A 19,275-nucleotide genomic window follows, 5' to 3' on the forward strand; every position below is an offset into this window, starting at 1 on the left:
CAATGAGTGAAAATTTGAAAGTATGTAAAATTATTTCTTAAATAATTTCAGGCCCTGGCCATTTGGCTCACTGGTAAAGCATTGGCCCAGCTTGTGGAAGTCCCAGGTTTGATTCCCAGCCAGGGCACACAGGAGAAGCACTCATCTGCTTCTCCACCCTTCCCCCTCTCCTTTCTCTTTGTCTCTCTCTTCCCCTCCCATAGTCAAGGCTCCACTGGAGCAAAGTTGGCCTGAGTGCTGAGGATGGCTCCATGGCCTCTGCCTCAGGCTCTAGAATGGCTCTGGTTGCAACAGAGCAATGCCCCCTGGTGGGCATGCCAGGTGGATCCCACTCGGGCACATGCAGAGTCTGTCTCTCTGCCTCCCTGCTTCTCACTTCAGAAAAATACAAAAAAATAAAATGAAATAAAATAAAAAAAAATAATAATTTTATATTGATAATATATATTATACTAAAGATACTCAATATTTTTATTATTTAAATATTTTCAAATAAATTAGGACAAAGAAATGACTATTTACCATAAACATTGTTAAACATTTTAAAAACTACCCTTAAAGAATATATAATTATTTTTAAGTTCCTAACATTCTAGCTAATACATGATGACCATTAATTATATGACAATTAAATTTAAATAAAACTTTCCTATTCCACAAATGAACAGGAGAGCTGGCAGAAACTGTTTACAATGGAATAATCAATGACCCTGTCACAATTAAGTAATTCTAACATACTCATTAGTACATAATACCTACAAGGCATTATGCTTTACATTTTGTCAACTATAAAGAAGGAAGAATAAAATTGTTTTCAAGAGCTTAAAATCTAGATAGACAAGCTACTCAGAAAGCTACTCAAAATCAAGGACAATAAATGTGAAGAACAGAGATTAGGAATGACAGACACAATGCTAAAGAAACAGCATCAATAAATTTTAAAGGATAAGTTCAAGATGGTTAAGTCTCAAAGCCAAATTCTCACAATGTTCAAAGAAATATAAAAGTTAGGACCCAAACTATACCATCATTTTAAATCATTCCAAATTAGCATCCACGTGATAGAAATTTTCAAAAATTTATGCAAGACAGAATACAGGGGAGGACTAAATTGAGAAAAGAGCCTAAAACATAATTTATTTCATGAGACAGAAAAATCCATGTAGACAGGAAGTAAAATCCCCAAGTAAGAGGAACAGAAGAGAAAATAATGAAAGAAAAAAAGACACTTGAGAAATAGGCAGTCTTACTCCCAAGAACGCATTTTATAAGTTTAATCAAGTGCCAGAGACCACATGGTGAGGGCATTCCACAGCAGTGCTATTTCCTACCTTCTGTGTGGCCTGGACAGTACGTTAAATTAAACAAGAATACTGCCACAGCTGGCTGCTAATGAGGACAGCCACACTAGTTGAAGAAAGGAGTTACTCCTGCTAAATTTAGTCTGTTAAAACAAACACTGAAAAGGAAATTTGGGATGCTGTGGTAAACCACTCTGCCAACCCGGACACATTTGTGACTACCCCCTTTCTTTTCAAAATCATCTGAGGCTCTAATTAGACTTAGAAACATAGTACATCTAACTGTACAACCATCTCCTTCATCTATGTCTGAAAGTGAAGGTAAATACTGACATAATACTCTATTTCAACTCTCAATCACTTAATAGGTCACTTACTTCCCCAACCGAAAGATGAACAAGAAAATCAATCAATCAATGTATATATTTAAGATTCATTAATGTGAAAGAGGTGGTCGATATGAAATACTAGGGCTAATTTTCCTCTCTGATACTATTCCTTAAATAAGAAGAAAAATGTTTTTCTAATTATTCCTCAATGACATTTACCATCATGGAATAAACAAAAATAAAAAAAAACTAAGATGTTAGAAAATAAAAATAATAAAACAGAAGAAAAGTTGAATAATTAAAGTTACAATAGTATAAAATGTAACATAAATTATAAAGTGTCTAATATTATGCATTACACAATCTGTAGGTAGAGAAAAAAAAGAAAATGTGTAATATTAATCATCCAGATCTAAATTTCAAGATAAGTTTAATATGAAGTTATACATGAATTTATAAGATAACTAATCTCATCAAAATTACTGTGAAATCAATTTTATTTTGTGGGAATACAGGATTAGGAAGTAAAAAGTTAAAAATGGCAGTAAGGAAGTTACTAAAGTTTTTCTTTAGAAATCTCGAGTTAAAAACTATGTATCAAAGGCATAAATTCAATTGGTTTCTGTAAACTGAAAATAACTGGTAATCAAAACAGACATAAAGGTTCCTTTTTTTTGCTCTACAGATTACTCCTAATTCTCCCTCATCACCTTTAGTCTTTGCTTTGCAATTTTGCTTAAACAAAAGGTTCACAAGGTCAATGGTAAACAAAAGAACTCAAAACGCATGGTAAACATGTACCACAATGACAACAGAGCAGTCAGCAACTCAAAGTAGCTGGGAGCTCTGTGCTTTATGCTCTGCTGCTTCTTCAGCACGAGTTCTCTGGTCATGACTTGCTGTCATGTTAATACCTGCCCCTGTAATGTGATGGTGATTTCTGGTAATTCAATTATATAACACACAACTTGTTCTATCGAAACAGTGAGAATGACAGTATTTCACTAGCTTTGGGAAATGGAGGTGTGAAAAGAGAGCAAGAAGTAATGCACATGAATTCTTCCTCTTAGATACTACTTCATTCTTATGTTAAAAAAATACAGTTCAAACATTTTTAAAGTCATAAATTTGGTAAAAGTAGAATACAAACAGAACACAGACTTTCCAAATCAATAGAGGAAAAGAATTTTCATCACTATAGCAACTCTAAGAAAAGAGAAAAAAAAACTATTAGAAAAGATTAACAAGAAATATAAAATAAGGTTATAAAACAGAAATAAAGGCTTATTCAAAACACTAACAACAGTTAACTGAAGGTTTTGGTATTATATATAACTTCCCCACACCCATAAATTTTTACAAAGAATATAGATTACTTTTAAACTAAGAAAATATATTTCAAAAACTGCCTTAAACAAAACCAAAAGAAAATATCAAAACTGTTTTCAAGGGAACAATTTCTCAAAAGATATTATTTTTAAAACCTAGGAATCAAACTTACTGGTTCATAAACTAGACCATCTGCAGATGCAACCATTGTTTCTGCTAAATCCAATACATCTGCTCCAACATCTGCATTAAAAACAAAAGTTAGAGGTTTATGCTAAGATCCAAACTATATCTGATACAAACTAACAAATTAAAATAAAAGAAAACTCACTTTCCTATATTGCTTATTTGAAAGTTAAACAGTAGCATTAGATAGATTTGGACAAAATTATTTCAAAAATTAAAAATGCTTTTTTTACTTCTTCCTCAGTAAAAAAGATGACTCAGAATCTCACAGTAAAAAGTATAAACTTAACAGAAGAGATTTGCAAAAAATCTCAAGAACCTAATTACAAGTACTAAGTGGCTGCTAACCAAAATATTAATTACAATTCTTTTTAGAGATTAAAAGAAGTCTTAAGGCAAAACTACTGATGACTTTTTAAATATTAATAGAAAAAGTTTATTCTGAAAAGGCTAAAATTCGAATGGTATTCAAACATCTAAACTAAGGAAAAATAGGATATAGTCACTATTAGCACTACTAGCTCATAATTTAGACACAAAGTATTTCCTTCTCTTAAAACCACTAACATAAGGAAAAATAAAGGTAAAAGGAAAAGAGATTTAAAGCTGTTCTGAGATAAATCTCCCCAAAATTAATTTCCTTAGTTGTATAATACTATTTCACATTTTAAAAAATTGTATCTGAACTACTGAATTCTTGGTCTCTTTTTCAAGCAGTAATTTAAAAGATAACTTTCATGCAAAACCATTCATTTTTTGAGAGCACCGCTGATTCAAACATTATCTGAAATATATAATATTTTTTCACTTCTACCAGTATAATCAAGTGAAGAAAACAGAAAAGCAATTACTATTAACTTAAAATACTTGGATCTGTATTTTAATGTGCAAAAGTAAAAGTAAAGGGTGGTAAATTGAAACCTTGAGACACGATATTCTTGAAAAGTGGGTGTAAAACTGGTAGTCCAATTGAAAAAGAAAGAAAGGATATACGTAAACTAAAACTCTGATTCACAAAAATTTCCTCCAATTTCTTTCATTTTAATTATACAAATGTGAAAGTTAAATCTCTTCACTTTCTGGAGAAGAAATTTAAAGAATATAAGTTGGTGAGAAAAACAGCTTCCATTATTAAGTAGCACTGCAATAGCATTTTAAGATATTGTAAAGGAAAATAGTGAAAAGCACCATCAGTGGTTTGCACCTTTTACTAGCAATTGTTTGAACCTTAACAATATGAGGAGTCAGCAAGTTAGATAGAGGTCTACTTACACTGACACTTCATGGCAACAGTAATATCGATATTGATTCTCAATTTGCTAAAACATAAAAAGGAAACTTTAGTACCTATGAAGTAATCAACTAAACATAAGAAATATAAATCAATTCTATGAAAAACTTAGATTTTAAAAACACTATGTCGATTAGAATTTGGATAGCATTTCTTATGGCCAAAACAAAAGCACTTTAAAAGTAAAAATTCTATTTTGCAATTATTCCAAAAGACTTTCTGATTTCACAGGTTTTTAATACAGTAACCCACAATTTTATTAAATTAAATAACTCCAAGAAACTCAGAACACTAAGCCTTAACCTTTGTTTACATAATCCTCAGGTAGACTATTCCTTTAAAACTTTTAAAATAAAAGAGTTAGGAATTGCAAGTCCTTCTCTTCTATTTAAATACTATACATAAGGCACAATGCCTGATTCTCTACAAATATCTTCTTTATTCTTTACCACAGACCTATTAAGTGATTAGTTTGACAGTTTTGTCAACAGGACAGTGGTGTTCATGGCAGTATAAATGCCTGGCTTACGATCATATAACCACTAAAATGGCATATTAGAAACTAGGTCTGTGTGACTCAATAAATGCAACCAAATTGCCAGGAAAAAACCTACGATGCTTCAAGTTTTGCATGGCCTTCTTGAAAGGTTCAAAATAGATTATTTATTTTCAAATGATGAGTCCAAATGAATTAATTTTCAAATATTAAAATTAATTCACACCATGAATAACAGAATGAATACAATCAATATCAGTTTTGTCCTGTGCTACCTTATCAAAACATTTTTCACTCTAATAATTTGTATCTAGTTTTAATAGGAATTTTTAGAGCTTCAATAGATTTTTTTTAAGCTTCAGATTCTTCAAGTTGTCTAGAGTTCAAAGCGTGCTCCAAATAACCCTAGTGTTAGGTCCAGGAGACGCTGTAGGGACCAGAGGGTAAGATCAAGCAGACCAGAGGATAAGATCAAGCAGACAGGCTTCTGGGCATTCCTACTCTTCTTATGAGGTGAACTATGTACGACTCCATTTAGAAAAATTAAAGTGCTTCATTGGTGATAAATGCAAACAAAATTAGTAAAATAACATATTCCTTAAAAACCTATGTTATCAAGAATAATACCCATGTTATAGATGAAGAAACTGAGGCCCAAAGAAGACAGTTGTATGACTTACTGAAGCACAGCAATTTACAAATGTTGACTTACTTCTCACTAGCATCATGAGGAAGATACTATAATTATTACCCCCTTTTAATAGAAAAAGAAACTGAAGCACATGCAGATTAGATTTAGTAATTTCCCTAAAAGTCACATAGCTAGTAAATGGCAGAGCTGGGACTCAAATTGAGAAGTAAAGGTCTTCCCTATCTAGTATTATCTGCATAATAGAAAGCTGTTATTTTCAATCAATTAAATAATCCAACTGATACAAATAAAGATACTCCTTATTAAGGTACTATATTTTCAAAGTTTTAAGTGATGTTATTTATATTAAAATTTATTTCAGATGTAATTTATAAAAATCAAGTTATAAGCATATATAATGTATCTTTAAAAAATGTATTTTCCAGCTGACATAGATCAGTAAGCTATTTCAAAAACTAAAGAATACATAGTTTTCAAACACTAAACAATCCCTACCAGTTCAACATCTAAAAATATATATATTATGATCTTCTAATCTTTTTATACAGTGCATATTAAATCAGAGAATCTCACTTGTAGAATTTAACCAGTATTCAAATGATTCTAAAATGTTTTACCTAACGTACCAATTAATGAGAATTTATCAGGACGAAAATAAACCAAGTATAAAAGATGAGACATTTTTAAAAAAGATTCGTGGCCCTGGCCGGTTGGCTCAGTGGTAGAGCGTCGGCCTGGCGTGCAGAAGTCCCGGGTTCGATTCACCAGGGCACACAGGAGAAGCGCCCATCTGCTTCTCCACCCCTCCACCCCTCCTTCCTCTCTGTCTCTCTCTTCCCCTCCCGCAGCTGAGGCTCCATTGGAGCAAAGATGGCCGGGGCGCTGGGGATGGCTCCTTGGCCTCTGCCCCAGGCGCTAGAGTGGCTCTGGTCGCAGCAGAGCGACGCCCCAGAGGGGCAGAGCATCGCCCCCTGGTGGGCGTGCTGGCTGGATCCCGGTTGGGAGCATGCGGGAGTCTGTCTGTCTCTCCCCGATTTTAGCTTCATAAAAATACAAAAAAAAAAAAAAAAAAAAAGATTCGTTACCTTTAAAACAATTTCAACCCCCTAAAGGTATTTCAAGAAGAAAAAGAGTTACCTAGAAAAGTCCTTGTCTACTTCATATTCATATTTCATCCATGTGTCTTGATATACTGAAAATTCCATTATGGTTAATAAAGCCATTGTGGTAAATGCTATCAGAGAAACTGAGAAATCAAGTAAAAAAGAAAAACAGAATTAAAACAATTTTTTTAAAAGTAAACACTAGAAAACTATTTTAAGTGAAATTAAATATATCAAAGAATACCTTAATGGTTACCATGTGAATTACTACTATAAAAAGATTTTCTTAAAACATTATAAATTTAATTATAAATTTTCTAAAACAGCTCAAAAAAGAAGATTTAACAAACACAAAAGTGAACACAGACATTTGTACTATTGAGGAAGCATTTTATTTCTTCACTATTACAAGACGCAAAGCTTTTACTTTCTTACATATAGCAGTGGCACAGACAAAATAAAAGCAAGCCTACATTTTACAATACAAATTTGAAAACAGTCTCCTTATAAGTAAAAACGCATCCATGCCTGCAGCTCAATTAAAAAATATATCAGCCTAATATTTTAGATCCCAAAGAACCAAAACTATTTGTGTGCAGAAACTCAGATAACATACATCTCTGAATATCTAATAAAAATTTCATCTACTTTGGAATCTCCTAAACATATTTCATTTATAAAAGCAACTAAAAAATCCAACAAAAAGGAAAGAACCATCATAAAATATTTTTAAAAATACACTTAGAATAAACTGTGCAACAAGAACGTGCACTATTTTTGTTAATAGTTGACCACAAGAGATTAGAAAGAGCAAGCAACTTAGTACATATTTACCAAATGAAATTTCAATCTTACATGAAACGTATTACTTTATTATCTCTTGATGGGGAAAAAAATAATAGTAAATATTGCTATAGTTCCATATTTTCCTTCTACATTCCATTTTTGATTTATTTTACTTAACAAATACTTCTTTCTACTTGTACCAGGTACATAATAAATATTAACTTATTTAATCACTATAGCAACACTTCTAAATAAATACATATATCATTCCCATTTCATGGAAGAAGAAACTAAAGCGGAGACAGATTGATGAACTTCCTCAAGGTCAAGTAGTTAAGAAGGGGAAGAGGTGGGATTTAAATCCAGACAGTCTGGTTCCAAAGTCTAAGCTCCTAACTACCACCCCAAGCTGCCTCTCTCCAGTAATGTAAAATTTAAGAATTTATTATAATTTATTATAATAAATTGATTTATTCTTAACCAAAATAGCACTGAAGCAGTTCAGATCATGAAATAATTTAATCCAAGTTAAATTATATTTATGCTTAATAATCTTATCAGTACAATTAAACATAATTCACCAGCACCAAAACAGTAAAATTGGATTAATTTGTTCCGTAATGTTTTAATAGACACAACTAAATGGACCGACTGCACTGAGTTAGGTGCCAAAGAGAATATCTAAAATAAAATTAGGGCAAAAAAGCATCAAATGAGTCAGACCAGTTACAAAATGAGCACAGACTGCACTTAGTGAAGGAGCTTTAATGTGAACTGATACTCACCTGTACCCCCACTGGCTGAAGTCTCCACATAGCTTTCAGGGACCTTCGGAAAGGCATCCAACTCTTTCACCAAACTTAAGGTTTTTTTCCGATTCAGTCGCCTCATCTTCAGGAAAACCTTCTTCTTTCATATAGTCATGCTAAGAAATAAAATATAAATAAATGTATCCTCTAAAAAGATTAAAAGGTTTTTTATTTTTAGATAACTGACACATGTCCTTAGAAGAACTTAATATTCCCATTTCTCGAGAAAAAAGCTAAATACTTAATTCACATTTCTCCCTTTTCCACTCCATCCTGACAAAAAATACTAATAAAAGGCATTTTACATACCTAAACACATTAATTCACAAGGAGAAAAGTAAAAAGCAAGTCAATCACATTCATCATACTTACTTATACAAATCAAAATAATTTTTCTATTAACTTTACAAATATATAAAATAATATATTCCCACTAATAAATAACAATGAAGTACAATAGCCATGCTCCTACATTGCTAAGGGGAGTATACTACTTACCATTCCCCTTTTGACTAAATACCTTATTTTTAGGAATGTATTTCAATAAAATAATCTGGGTTGTACACAAAAATTGGATCATGGGGATATTTCTCATATTGTTACTTCAAACTACTGAAGATAAAAGCAAACTCGTGGTATCCAATATATAAATATATATAAATTATGATGAACTAAAAGTTCTGAATCTATGCAAACACTAAAAGTATTATAAAAATACATTTAATGTGATAAGAAAATAATACATAAAGAAAAGAATAAAAGGCTGTGTAGGTCCAGTTTTATGAGAGACAACAGAAAATATATTCAAGAAACAAATTGAAAGTCTACAGAAAAAAATGTTGAAAGTATATTATGGGAGGATTTTAATTATCTTTTTTACAAAATGTTAGACTTACAAATTATCCATTTTTACAATAAAAGTATTGGGAAATTGCTATTCTTTTGGATCAGTATGATAACTACATCCAAAGTAACTGAATTCTTAAATATTTATATAATTTTTATGACTGATTCGTAGAAATACTATAGGTATTTCTATATGATACTATAAAGCAAAACCGAAATCAAAGTTGTATTAATAGCCTGACCAGGTGGTGGCACAGTGGATAGAGCATTGGACTGGGATGTGGAGGACCCAGGTTTAAGGCCCCGAGGTCGCCAGCTTGAGCGTGGGTTTATCTGGTGTGAGCAAAGCTCACCAGCTTGGACCCAAGGTCGCTGGCTTGAGCAAGGGGTTACTCAGTCTGCTGTAGCCCCATGGTCAAGGCACATATGAGAGAGCAATTAATGAACAACTAAGGTGTCGCAATGAAAAACTAATGATTGATGCTTCTCATCTCTCTCCGTTCCTGTCTGTCTGTCCCTATCTATCCCTCTCTCTGACTTTCTGTCTCTGTAAAAAACAAACAAACAAAGTTGTATTAATAACATTAACACTTAACTGCAGAATAAATAAAACAGTTGCAGAATCCACTAAAAGGAATGTCTCTAGAAAAAAAGAGCACAAAGATTTGTCTAAAATCCAATGGATGGGGTAATATAGAAAGAATAGACCACAGAAAGGGCATTCATAGAGAAAAAGATGAATCTGAGAAGTAAAAACTGGCAGCAATGGTGAACACTGTCCAAAAGACAGCAGGCCCTAACCAGGGACACTACTAATCCATCCATGAGGGAACCACAGCCCTAAAGTGAAGCTAAATGCATACATAGAGTGATTTCATTTGCTGAGGGAACTACAGCCCTAAAATGAAGCTAGATGCATATATAGATTGATTTCATTTGCTATTAAAAATATCTAACTCCCCCTGCTAATTTCATGCACACAAAGTGACCTTCAAATTATAATTTTGCTTCTCATGTATATGGTTTTTCTAAGAAAAAGAACATGTAGACAAAACAGGCGATACTAATCCCTAGTTAAGTTATAAAATTGGTATTCTCATCTGTAAATTAAACTTAAGAGTGTTTGTTAGGTATAAGCCATGTTCCTGCTCCTTAAAATTGTGCAACTGAGAGAATAAGCAGTTTTATTCTCTGTACTGCTTAGTGGAACTGAACCAAGACTGATTCTCTTTCAATCTTTCAGTCCCTAATCATTGCTTCCTACCTACTGGAGTTAAATATTATATATGTTCAATTCTCTTATCTTTAAAACAAAATTCTCCACTAAAGCTCAAGTCCAACTCCAACTATTAATCTCTGCCTACTCACCTATAGACAACTTTAAAAGTGAGTTGTCCCCATTCTTACAGTGACTACTTCCTCTGTCAGCACAGACTCACCTCTTGACTAAATTTATCTCAGGGAAGTTATGAACAACTTCCTTAGTGCCAAATACAATGGACACTTTGTCTTTACCTAATCTACCTATCAGAATACACTATCACTCTTTTTCCTTCTTGAAAGTCTCTTACTTTGGCATAAGTGATAGTATACTACTGGGGGCATTCTAAGGACAATTCAGACTCAGTAAGTCCAAAAATGAATTCTTCAACCTACCAAACTTGTTTCTGTGTATCCTTATCTTAGTTAATGATGGCACCATGTGCCCCAAAACCACGAGCCAGAAACACAGGTTACATTCTTAAACTTGAGTTCTTCCTAAGTTTCTCTCAAATCTGTCTTCTCTTTTCCAGGCCCCCTAAGAAGTTCATTACGATGACACTGATCCCAACTGCCACAATATATTGTTGCATAGCTTTGACAACCTTTAACCTTTCATTCGCTTTCCATATGACAACTGATAATATTTTTAATACATAAAAGTGATCATACACATTTCCTTTTAAAATTTTTGTATAGCTTTGTTCCCATTACATATGAAGACTTTGTAATCTATCCTAACAAAGTTTACAACACCCTCACAAACCAGGTCCTGCTTGCTTACTCACCTCTCTTCACACCCAACCTCTCAAAGTCTAAATTCAAGCCAAACTATATAAATCACTTTCTAGTCCCTTAACACGTTTATTTTTATTTTTGTTTTTTAAATTTTTATTTATTTATTCATTTTAGAGAAGAGAGAGTGAGAGTGAGAGAGAGAGAAAGGAGGAGGAGAAAGAAGCATCAACTCCCATATGTGCCTTGACCAGGCAAGCCCAGGGTTTTGAACTGGTGACCTCAGCGTTCCAGGTCAACGCTTTATTCACTGCGCCACCACAGGTCAGGCTAGTCCCTTAACACATGTTGTTAACTCAGACAGAAATGCCCTTTCTTCCTCCCGTCCACTTCTACATTTGGCTGACTCCTACTTACTCTTTCTTTGGTCTCAGTCTAGCCATCCCTCTTTTGAGGGGTGGAAAAACCTTCTATGACCTCAAACAGTAGTTAGTTATAGTATGTGTTCCTAGAACACTGTTTCTAATTGCTTAATTTTGTTTTCTCCACTGTCATGGTACAGCAGGAACCATGTCTAACTTGATCTTTGTATCTTTAGTGCCTGGCACAGTAGGTATTTCATAAACACTTATAGAAGGAAAAAAAGAAGGTGGGAAATTTCTTCAGAAAAAACTATTATTGCACAGCTTTCCAATCAAAACAAAGTGTCATTCTTAGTTAAGTCAATATATAAAAATATAAGATCCACAAAGAGAAAGAGTTTTCTGTTTTGTTCACTACAGCCCATCGCAAGCATCTAGAAGAGTATTTGGGACATAGTAGGTAGCACTGTTGAACAACTGAATTCTACTTCCTAAATTTTCTATATTTTTACAAGCTTTATAAATGCTCTCTTTAAATTATATAAGTATAAAGATACGTAAAAGTTAGTTTTACAAAGCCTCTAACAATTCGTACAGCCTATTCAGCACTCCTCCCTTAAAAGTCTAGCTAGTATGTCACACCTGGCCACTTCTCAGCCTCTAGTTTCTTCAGTTCCTCTTTTCCATGATATCTACTCTAGAATGGAGTACCTTGTTACTCTACTGCTACTCCTGTCCCATTTGTTAGTTCAGCACTAACCTACATCCAAGAAACTCAATGCAACTGCAATACTTGCCACTCTGTTCTACAGAGTCACTGCTCTGATATGAACAAGTTATCCAATAACTCATAGTTTGTTTTTTTGTTTGTTTGTTTGTTTGTATTTTTCTGAAGTTGGAAACGGGGAGGCAGTCAGACAGACTCCCACATGCACCCGACCAGGATCCACCTGGCACGCCCACCAGGGGGCGATGCTCTGCCCATCTGGGGCATCGCTCTGTTGCAACCAGAGCCATTCTAGAGCCTGAGGCAGAGGCCACAGAGCCATCCTCAGTGCCCGGGCCAACTTTGCTCCAATGGAGCCTTGGCTGCGGGAGGGGAAGAGAGAGACAGAGAGGAAGGAGTGGGGGAGGGGTGGAGAAGCAGATGGGTACTTCTCCTGTGTGCCTTGGCCGGGAATCGAACCTGGGACTCCTGCACACCAGGCCAAAGCTATATACTACTGAGCTAACCGGCCAGGGCCTAACTCCTAGTTTTTCTTAAAACAATCCTCCAACCTGCCTGACCAGATGGTGGCACAGTGGACAGAGCGTCAGACTGGGACACAGAGGACCCAGGTTCAAAACCCCGATGTCGCTGGCTTGAGCAGGGGCTCACAAGCTTGAGTGCGGGGTCACTGGCTTGAGCACGGGGTTGTTGCTTTGAGTGTGGGATCACAGACGTGACCCCTTGGTCGCTGGCTTGAGCTCATGGTCACTGGCTTGAAGCCCTAGGTCGCCAGTTTGAGCCCAAGGTCACTGGATTGAGCAAGGAGTCACTCAGTCTGCTGGAGACCCTCGTCAAGGCACATATGAGAAAGCAATCAATGAACAACTAAGGAGACTAAAGAGCTGCAACGAAGAATTGATGCTTCTTATCTCTCTACCTTCCTGCCTGTCTGTCCCTATCTGTCCCCCTCGCATCTCTCTCTCTGTCTCTCTCACACACAAAAATAAATAAATAAATAAAAATCCTCCAACCTGCTCTCAACTTGACATTCAACTGGTGTTAATTCTCTTTAAATCCTTACTTTATTTTTGAGACTCAAAGGGTAAAAAAAGTAGCTTGTTTATTCATGATTTCTCAACCACCTCTTCCTTTTTCAAGTCTATCTTCTAGTAACACATATACTACATAAAATTCATATTGTGTGCTAGATATTATTTGAAGCACTTTACATATTAATTCATTAATCCTCTAAACATCTCTATGAAATATATACTATTTTTCTATCATTATAGATAGGGATACTGAGGCACAAAAAAGTCAAATAATTTTTGAAAGGGCACTCAGTAGGTGGTAGAACATGGATTTGATTCTAAGCAGCCTGGCACCAGAGTCCATGCTCCAAACCATAGTATACACTCTCATTTTAGTACTTATTATCATTCTCTCCATCTGGATATATTTATATAATTTCCAGTGGGTTTAAAGGGTGATGGAAGACTTGACTTTGGAGAGGTGAACAAACAATATAATATTCAGGTGATGTTTTATAGACTGTACACTTGAAACTTATTTAATTTTTTTAATGTTTATTTATTGATTTGAGTGAGAGAGGAAGGGGGAGCGAGAGAGAGGGAGAGAGAGACAGAAACACTGATCAGCTCCTGCACGTTCCCCAACTGGGGTTTCCCAACTGGGGATCAAACCGGCAACCTCTGCACTTTGGGATGATGCTCTAATCAACTGAGCTATCCAGGCAGGGCAAAACCTATTTAATTTTATTAACCAATGTCACCCCAATAAACTCAATAAAAAAGTAAAAGGTTTAAAAAAATTCCTTAATGACTTCAACACCTGGATCACCTAATATGTTTTGCTTCTTCCCCATTCCATCACCATCCTTTGAAACTCAGGACCTGATGACACTCACCCTATGGTGTCCATTCACAATTATAACCCCCTTACCATGTAAACATAACAGATCTATTGTAGTAACCTCGATCTTAATTTTATGCAAAGCCTCATACAAGCAAGGCTATGTTTTGGCTCCTTTGTTTTTAAAACTGCTCCACCTCTAAAATCCAAGACATTAATTTTCCTCTCTAAGCAGAAGCAATTATCCTTCCAGCTCTTCAACTGCCTGACTAGGCCAGAATCTGCTCTTCATTTCACCCGAGTTCTCAATCTCTTGGACTCTTCTCAGTTATCCAGCTCTATTGCTCCCATTTCCACCCTATCTGCCTCTCCACCCAGCTTAATCGGCCATTTTCAAAAATGCATTTAGAAATACTCTTTTAATCAGTGGTTTCTAGAAATCAAATGTTTTTCTATTATGAAATGATAAAAGTCGATAACAAAGGTGTTCTTTTGTTTGTTCTAAGATGTCCTCCTTTAGTAAAAGTAAAAACTGCAATTCCATGTCAGTCCTCAAACCCAGCCCCTTTTCCTTTATTTGTCTATATATGTTTTGTACTGCTCCACAAAATCTAAACATTTAGGAGCCACTGTACTAGATTCCTTTGCCCACTGGCTGGTGCTGCTCTTCATACTTTGACAATATCCAGTACCACACCTGTTTTCTCTGATTTCTCTCCTAAACTGTCACATATATAATGAAAAATAAATAAAATATACAAACAAAAAAATTCAAAGTCATTGATAAGAGTTGAGACTAAGACAATACTTTAAAAAACTGCATAAGAAAAAAGAAATCACCCTTCATGCTGAACAGACACACACCATCAAACTCAATCTAAGTATGGCAATTAGCCCCTATTTTATCCTTGTATTCATTAAAATATGAGACTATCAGATGCTTTGCCAAAATTAAAATAGAAAATTCATGTCACTTTTTAGTCCGTCTGTTCAATTAAGTTTATTTCTCCCCCCCCCAAAAAAAATGGAGACAGAATTTATCTTCTGCTACTCAAGTTTTATGAGCTAACTTCTATTTTTAAAATATAATTGGCAATATGAGAAATATTTAACTGGTTAATACATACGGATATACTGTAGGTTGTCCTGGGTCCCTCAAAAAAATACATTGAAATCCTAACCCCAGTACCTATGAATGAGCCTTATTTAGAAATTGCTGGGTCTTTGAAGAAGTAGTTAGTTAAGATGAGATGATAGTGGGTTAGACTAGCCCCAAATCCAATCACTACTGTCGTTATTAAGCTATGTGAAGCGAATCTACAAAGTGTCAAATAAAGAAAGAAGAAAAAAAAAAAAAAGAAAGAAAGAATAAGCCCTGGGAAGACAAGCAAACACATAGGTTAGGATGCCATGTGAAAACACACACGGAGAATAGATGCCTCTACAAGCCAAAGAATGCCAAAGACTGCCCAGATGCTAGAGACAGCACAGAATAATTCTTTCCCAGGCAGTCAAAGGGAGCATGGCTTTGCTGACACCATGACTTCAGTCTGCAAGTCTCCAGAACTGTGAAAGAATGAATTTCTATTTTTTTAAGCCACCCAGTTTACAGCAATTTGTTACAGTAGCCCTATAAAAATAATGCAATCCTTTAATAAGAATGAGAAAGAAGACAGAACAAATATTATCCAGGCCATCACTGACCTTCAGAAACAAAAAGCAAAATTACAACTTACTCATAATTTTAAATTACTTCATTATATTGCATTAAAATATTTACCAATAAAAATATTTTTAATAATAGTTTAGTTTTAGTTTACAAACATCTAGATATCCAAAAGAAGTACCTATTCTTTTTACTTTAAAACAGACTTAGTTGATGTTATGTTCTAAAAATCATTTAGCATAATATAATTCAAATAAATCTAATAACATTCTAAGTGATTAAAAAGGTTTACTTGGAAGCCAAATAAGAGAGTATAATAAGTTTTGAAAAATTTGGATTGCAATCTAGGCACTTATTAGCTGTGTGACAAACCTAGAAAGACTCTCAAGGTCCCAGAATCCACTATTATCATTTTATTTTAAATGGAGGAAGAGGAATATAATGGTTACCTCGCAGTTTTTATTCAAGATAACAAAAACAAGTAACTTAATAAATATTTGTTTCTAATTCCCAAAAGAAATGCAAAGATTTGTAGGATATTTGAGAATCGTGTTCAAGTCTTTAGGGAAAGTGAGAGAATATATTTATATATATGAGATTAGTTAATAACAAGAATAGACTAAATTGACAAAATAAAAGTTAAGAGCCCACAAAGTGATAACAACACAACAATTAGTAAGTGCCCAGTAGCAATGTAAACCAGGGGCAAATATAAATATAATCCTCCTTAAAAAATGGATTGACTACAGTAATTACTCAATAAAAATGTACAAAATTAAATTATAAAGAATGGTAAGGAAAGGTCAAGGAAACATGAAATATTATTTACACTAGAATAAATGTCTCTCAAAGCAAGGAGAATGGGTCAATCTTTAATGCCTTAGTTTCCTTATCTGTAAAATGGGAGTAATAATAATGCCTTACTAATGTGGTGGTTGGTGCAGATTAAATGAGTTAAAGCATGCAAAGCACTTAACAATGCCTGGCATACAATTAACATTCATTATGTGTTAGCTTGTTATTAAAATTTATTATTATTATTATTATTAAGTAGAGGCAGGGAGGCAGAGAGACAGACTCCTCATGCACCCCAACTGGGATCCACCCAGCAAGCCCACTAGGGGATGATGCTCTGCCCATCTAGGGCATTGCTCAGCAACCAAGCTCTTACCTCCGGAGGCGGAGGCCATGGACTTATCCTTGGCACCAGGGGCCAACTTGCTCCAGTCGAGCCATGGCTGCAGGAGGAGAAGACAGAGAAGAGAAAGAGAGAAGCGAGAGGGGGAGGAGTGGAAAAGCAGATGGGCCCTTCTCCTGTGTGCCCTGGCCAGAATCAAACCTGGGACTTCCACATGCCAGGCTGATGCTCTATTGCTGAGACAACTGGCCATGGCCAAAAATTTTTCTAACTTGTATGGTTACTCACAAATGTTGCTTTGGTACTTAAGTCAAAATACAGATTGAAGAAGATATCTTTTAAGAAAAATTTCTTTTTGACCCCCAAATTAATGAAACTCTTCATTTTATATGGTTATTATGTCTTTAAATTCCAAATTCCATTTGCTTTTTTTTGTTGTTGTTATCTTCTTCTCTTGGTAAAAATTCCTTCTTTCTACTGTTCCATGTAGTCTTACTATAATCTAGATCAGTACTATTGCTCTGAGTGCCTTGTTAATTTGACCAGTGTTAAACTTATGAGACAGAATTAGAATACTGAAAAATTTAACTAATACTAGCAGCAGGGAGCGATTGCCTGACAGTAACTTCTGTTAAAAATAAGTTTCACTGTTTCTTCCTATTATATCACTAGTCTTCCCAAAATATTTTTTTTTCTAATTCTTTTTTGTTGTTGTAGTTGTTCCTACTCGGCCTGATTTCCTTTGAGAGATCTTTGAAGCTTGATCTATTTTTATGATTTGTACCCTTGAGCTATTATTACCATACTCAGTTGTGTGGTAAACTTTATTCTCAAAAAAAAAAAAAAAAAAAAAGAAGAAGAAAGAAACTCCTCCTCATCCCTCCCCCCAAAACCATGGCATTTATTTTTCCATGTTTTTCCTCTGAGAATTGGTAAGCCAGTATCCTTTGCGATCAATAAATTAGGTAAGCCAGTATCCGTCCTGAATTCTTTAGTGAACAAGCCTGATTTTATAAGGCTACATATTTATAAGGTTCAATGTATCATATTTATAAGGTTCAATGTATCAGGCTAAGCAATTACTTGAAATACTGAAGTACAACTTCAAACAGATGAATAAATACTGTTTTAAACTGTATTTTTAATTGCTTCTGAGAGCCAGTCTTGCAACATTTTAACAGATATTATGTAACTTTCCGTTGTCTCGAGCGCATCAAATCCTAAACATAAGTTACTTAAACGTGTTTTGTCAAATAATGATCCTTCACCTCTATATATTACCTTTACCCAAGGCTATCCTCTGCGAGTTGACAAATTACCTTCCAAGGGTTTCTTAATCCTCGAAGGTTTAAGAAAAGTAATGACACTCGGACCTGTCTCTCCAGTAACATCTCACCCTGCCCTGCCCCTTGCTCATTTTTCCAAGCGAGGTGCGAAACTCTCCCTCCGGCGAGGCCAAAACCTAAGTCTATATAAAAAAAAGAGGGAGCAACTTGCTGCCGAGAATTTGTTATTTGTCTGAATGATGGTGCGGAGCCAGACACCCGGGAGGATCGGGACACGACCCGTCTGGTCTTCGCAACGCGGGACCCTCCTCGCCTGCGGACGGGAGAGCCACCAAGGCATCGCGCACTGTGAGAAGCAATGGGTCAGGTCAGCAGCTGTCGAGGAAGCACCTGAACTCCTTCAAGTTCCAGAGAGCGCAGAGAACCCGAGCGCGGGAGAGGGAGCTCCCAGGCATAGCGCTGCCCAGGGTCCTGCCAGTAACGCCCCCGGGGGAAGTGGAGCGGCTTCCCAGTCCGGCCCGATCTCTCGCAGAGCGATGAAGACAGGGAGCCAACTCCATGACACGCTCTCAGCCCCCTTAACTACATTCACGCCCGGAACAGCGCTGGAACAATCGAGAGAACAGCACCCAGCAGGGTTTCAGTATCTTACCTTGTGTTTCGATCACAGCCAGCCGCCATGTTTCACAGAAGCCCGGGTCGCCGGGGATCCCGTTTTCCTGGAAATATCGCGAGAACAAAAGCGACTACCACTGCTGAAAACATTGGAAGGGAGATAATGTAAGAGTTCTCGCGATATGCTCTTTGCTGACGAAACGCTTTGTGAATCAAGAGGCGTGGTCAAGATGAAAGGGGCGTGACTAAACACAACAGAGGTTGAAACTTTGAGTGTAACCACGTGGCCAGTAAGGAATCACCTTCCCCGAGAAGGGATATATTACCTTCTGACTGACACTTAGAGACCACAGAACGAATCTCTCTCTGCTCATACTGTACATCATTAATGACCAAAGACTTGGGTGCAGAATTTATAATTTACAATCTTTTTTTTTCCCTTAAGCAAAGTTTATATCTTTCTAACATGCCGATCACTCTAAAACCACTATTTTGGTCACATAT

General features: G+C 35.5%; 1 protein-coding gene across 1 annotated transcript in view; it reads right to left on the bottom strand.

Moving 5' to 3' along the window:
• ERGIC2 (ERGIC and golgi 2) overlaps positions 1 to 18,942 on the bottom strand; it is a 36,785-nt gene extending 17,843 nt beyond the window's left edge. Inside the window, exons 1-5 of the mRNA XM_066368882.1 lie at positions 18,809 to 18,942; positions 8,259 to 8,398; positions 6,722 to 6,830; positions 4,418 to 4,464; positions 3,132 to 3,202 (exon numbers count right to left, since the gene is read on the bottom strand). Of these exons, the coding sequence (XP_066224979.1) occupies positions 3,132 to 3,202; positions 4,418 to 4,464; positions 6,722 to 6,830; positions 8,259 to 8,364 (333 nt within the window). The 5' untranslated portion in view covers positions 8,365 to 8,398; positions 18,809 to 18,942. The remainder of the gene's footprint in view (positions 1 to 3,131; positions 3,203 to 4,417; positions 4,465 to 6,721; positions 6,831 to 8,258; positions 8,399 to 18,808) is intronic.
• Positions 18,943 to 19,275: the final 333 nt, after the last annotated feature.

This window comes from Saccopteryx leptura, chromosome 2 (genome assembly GCF_036850995.1).
Source record: "Saccopteryx leptura isolate mSacLep1 chromosome 2, mSacLep1_pri_phased_curated, whole genome shotgun sequence".
Classification (NCBI taxonomy): domain Eukaryota; kingdom Metazoa; phylum Chordata; class Mammalia; order Chiroptera; family Emballonuridae; genus Saccopteryx; species Saccopteryx leptura.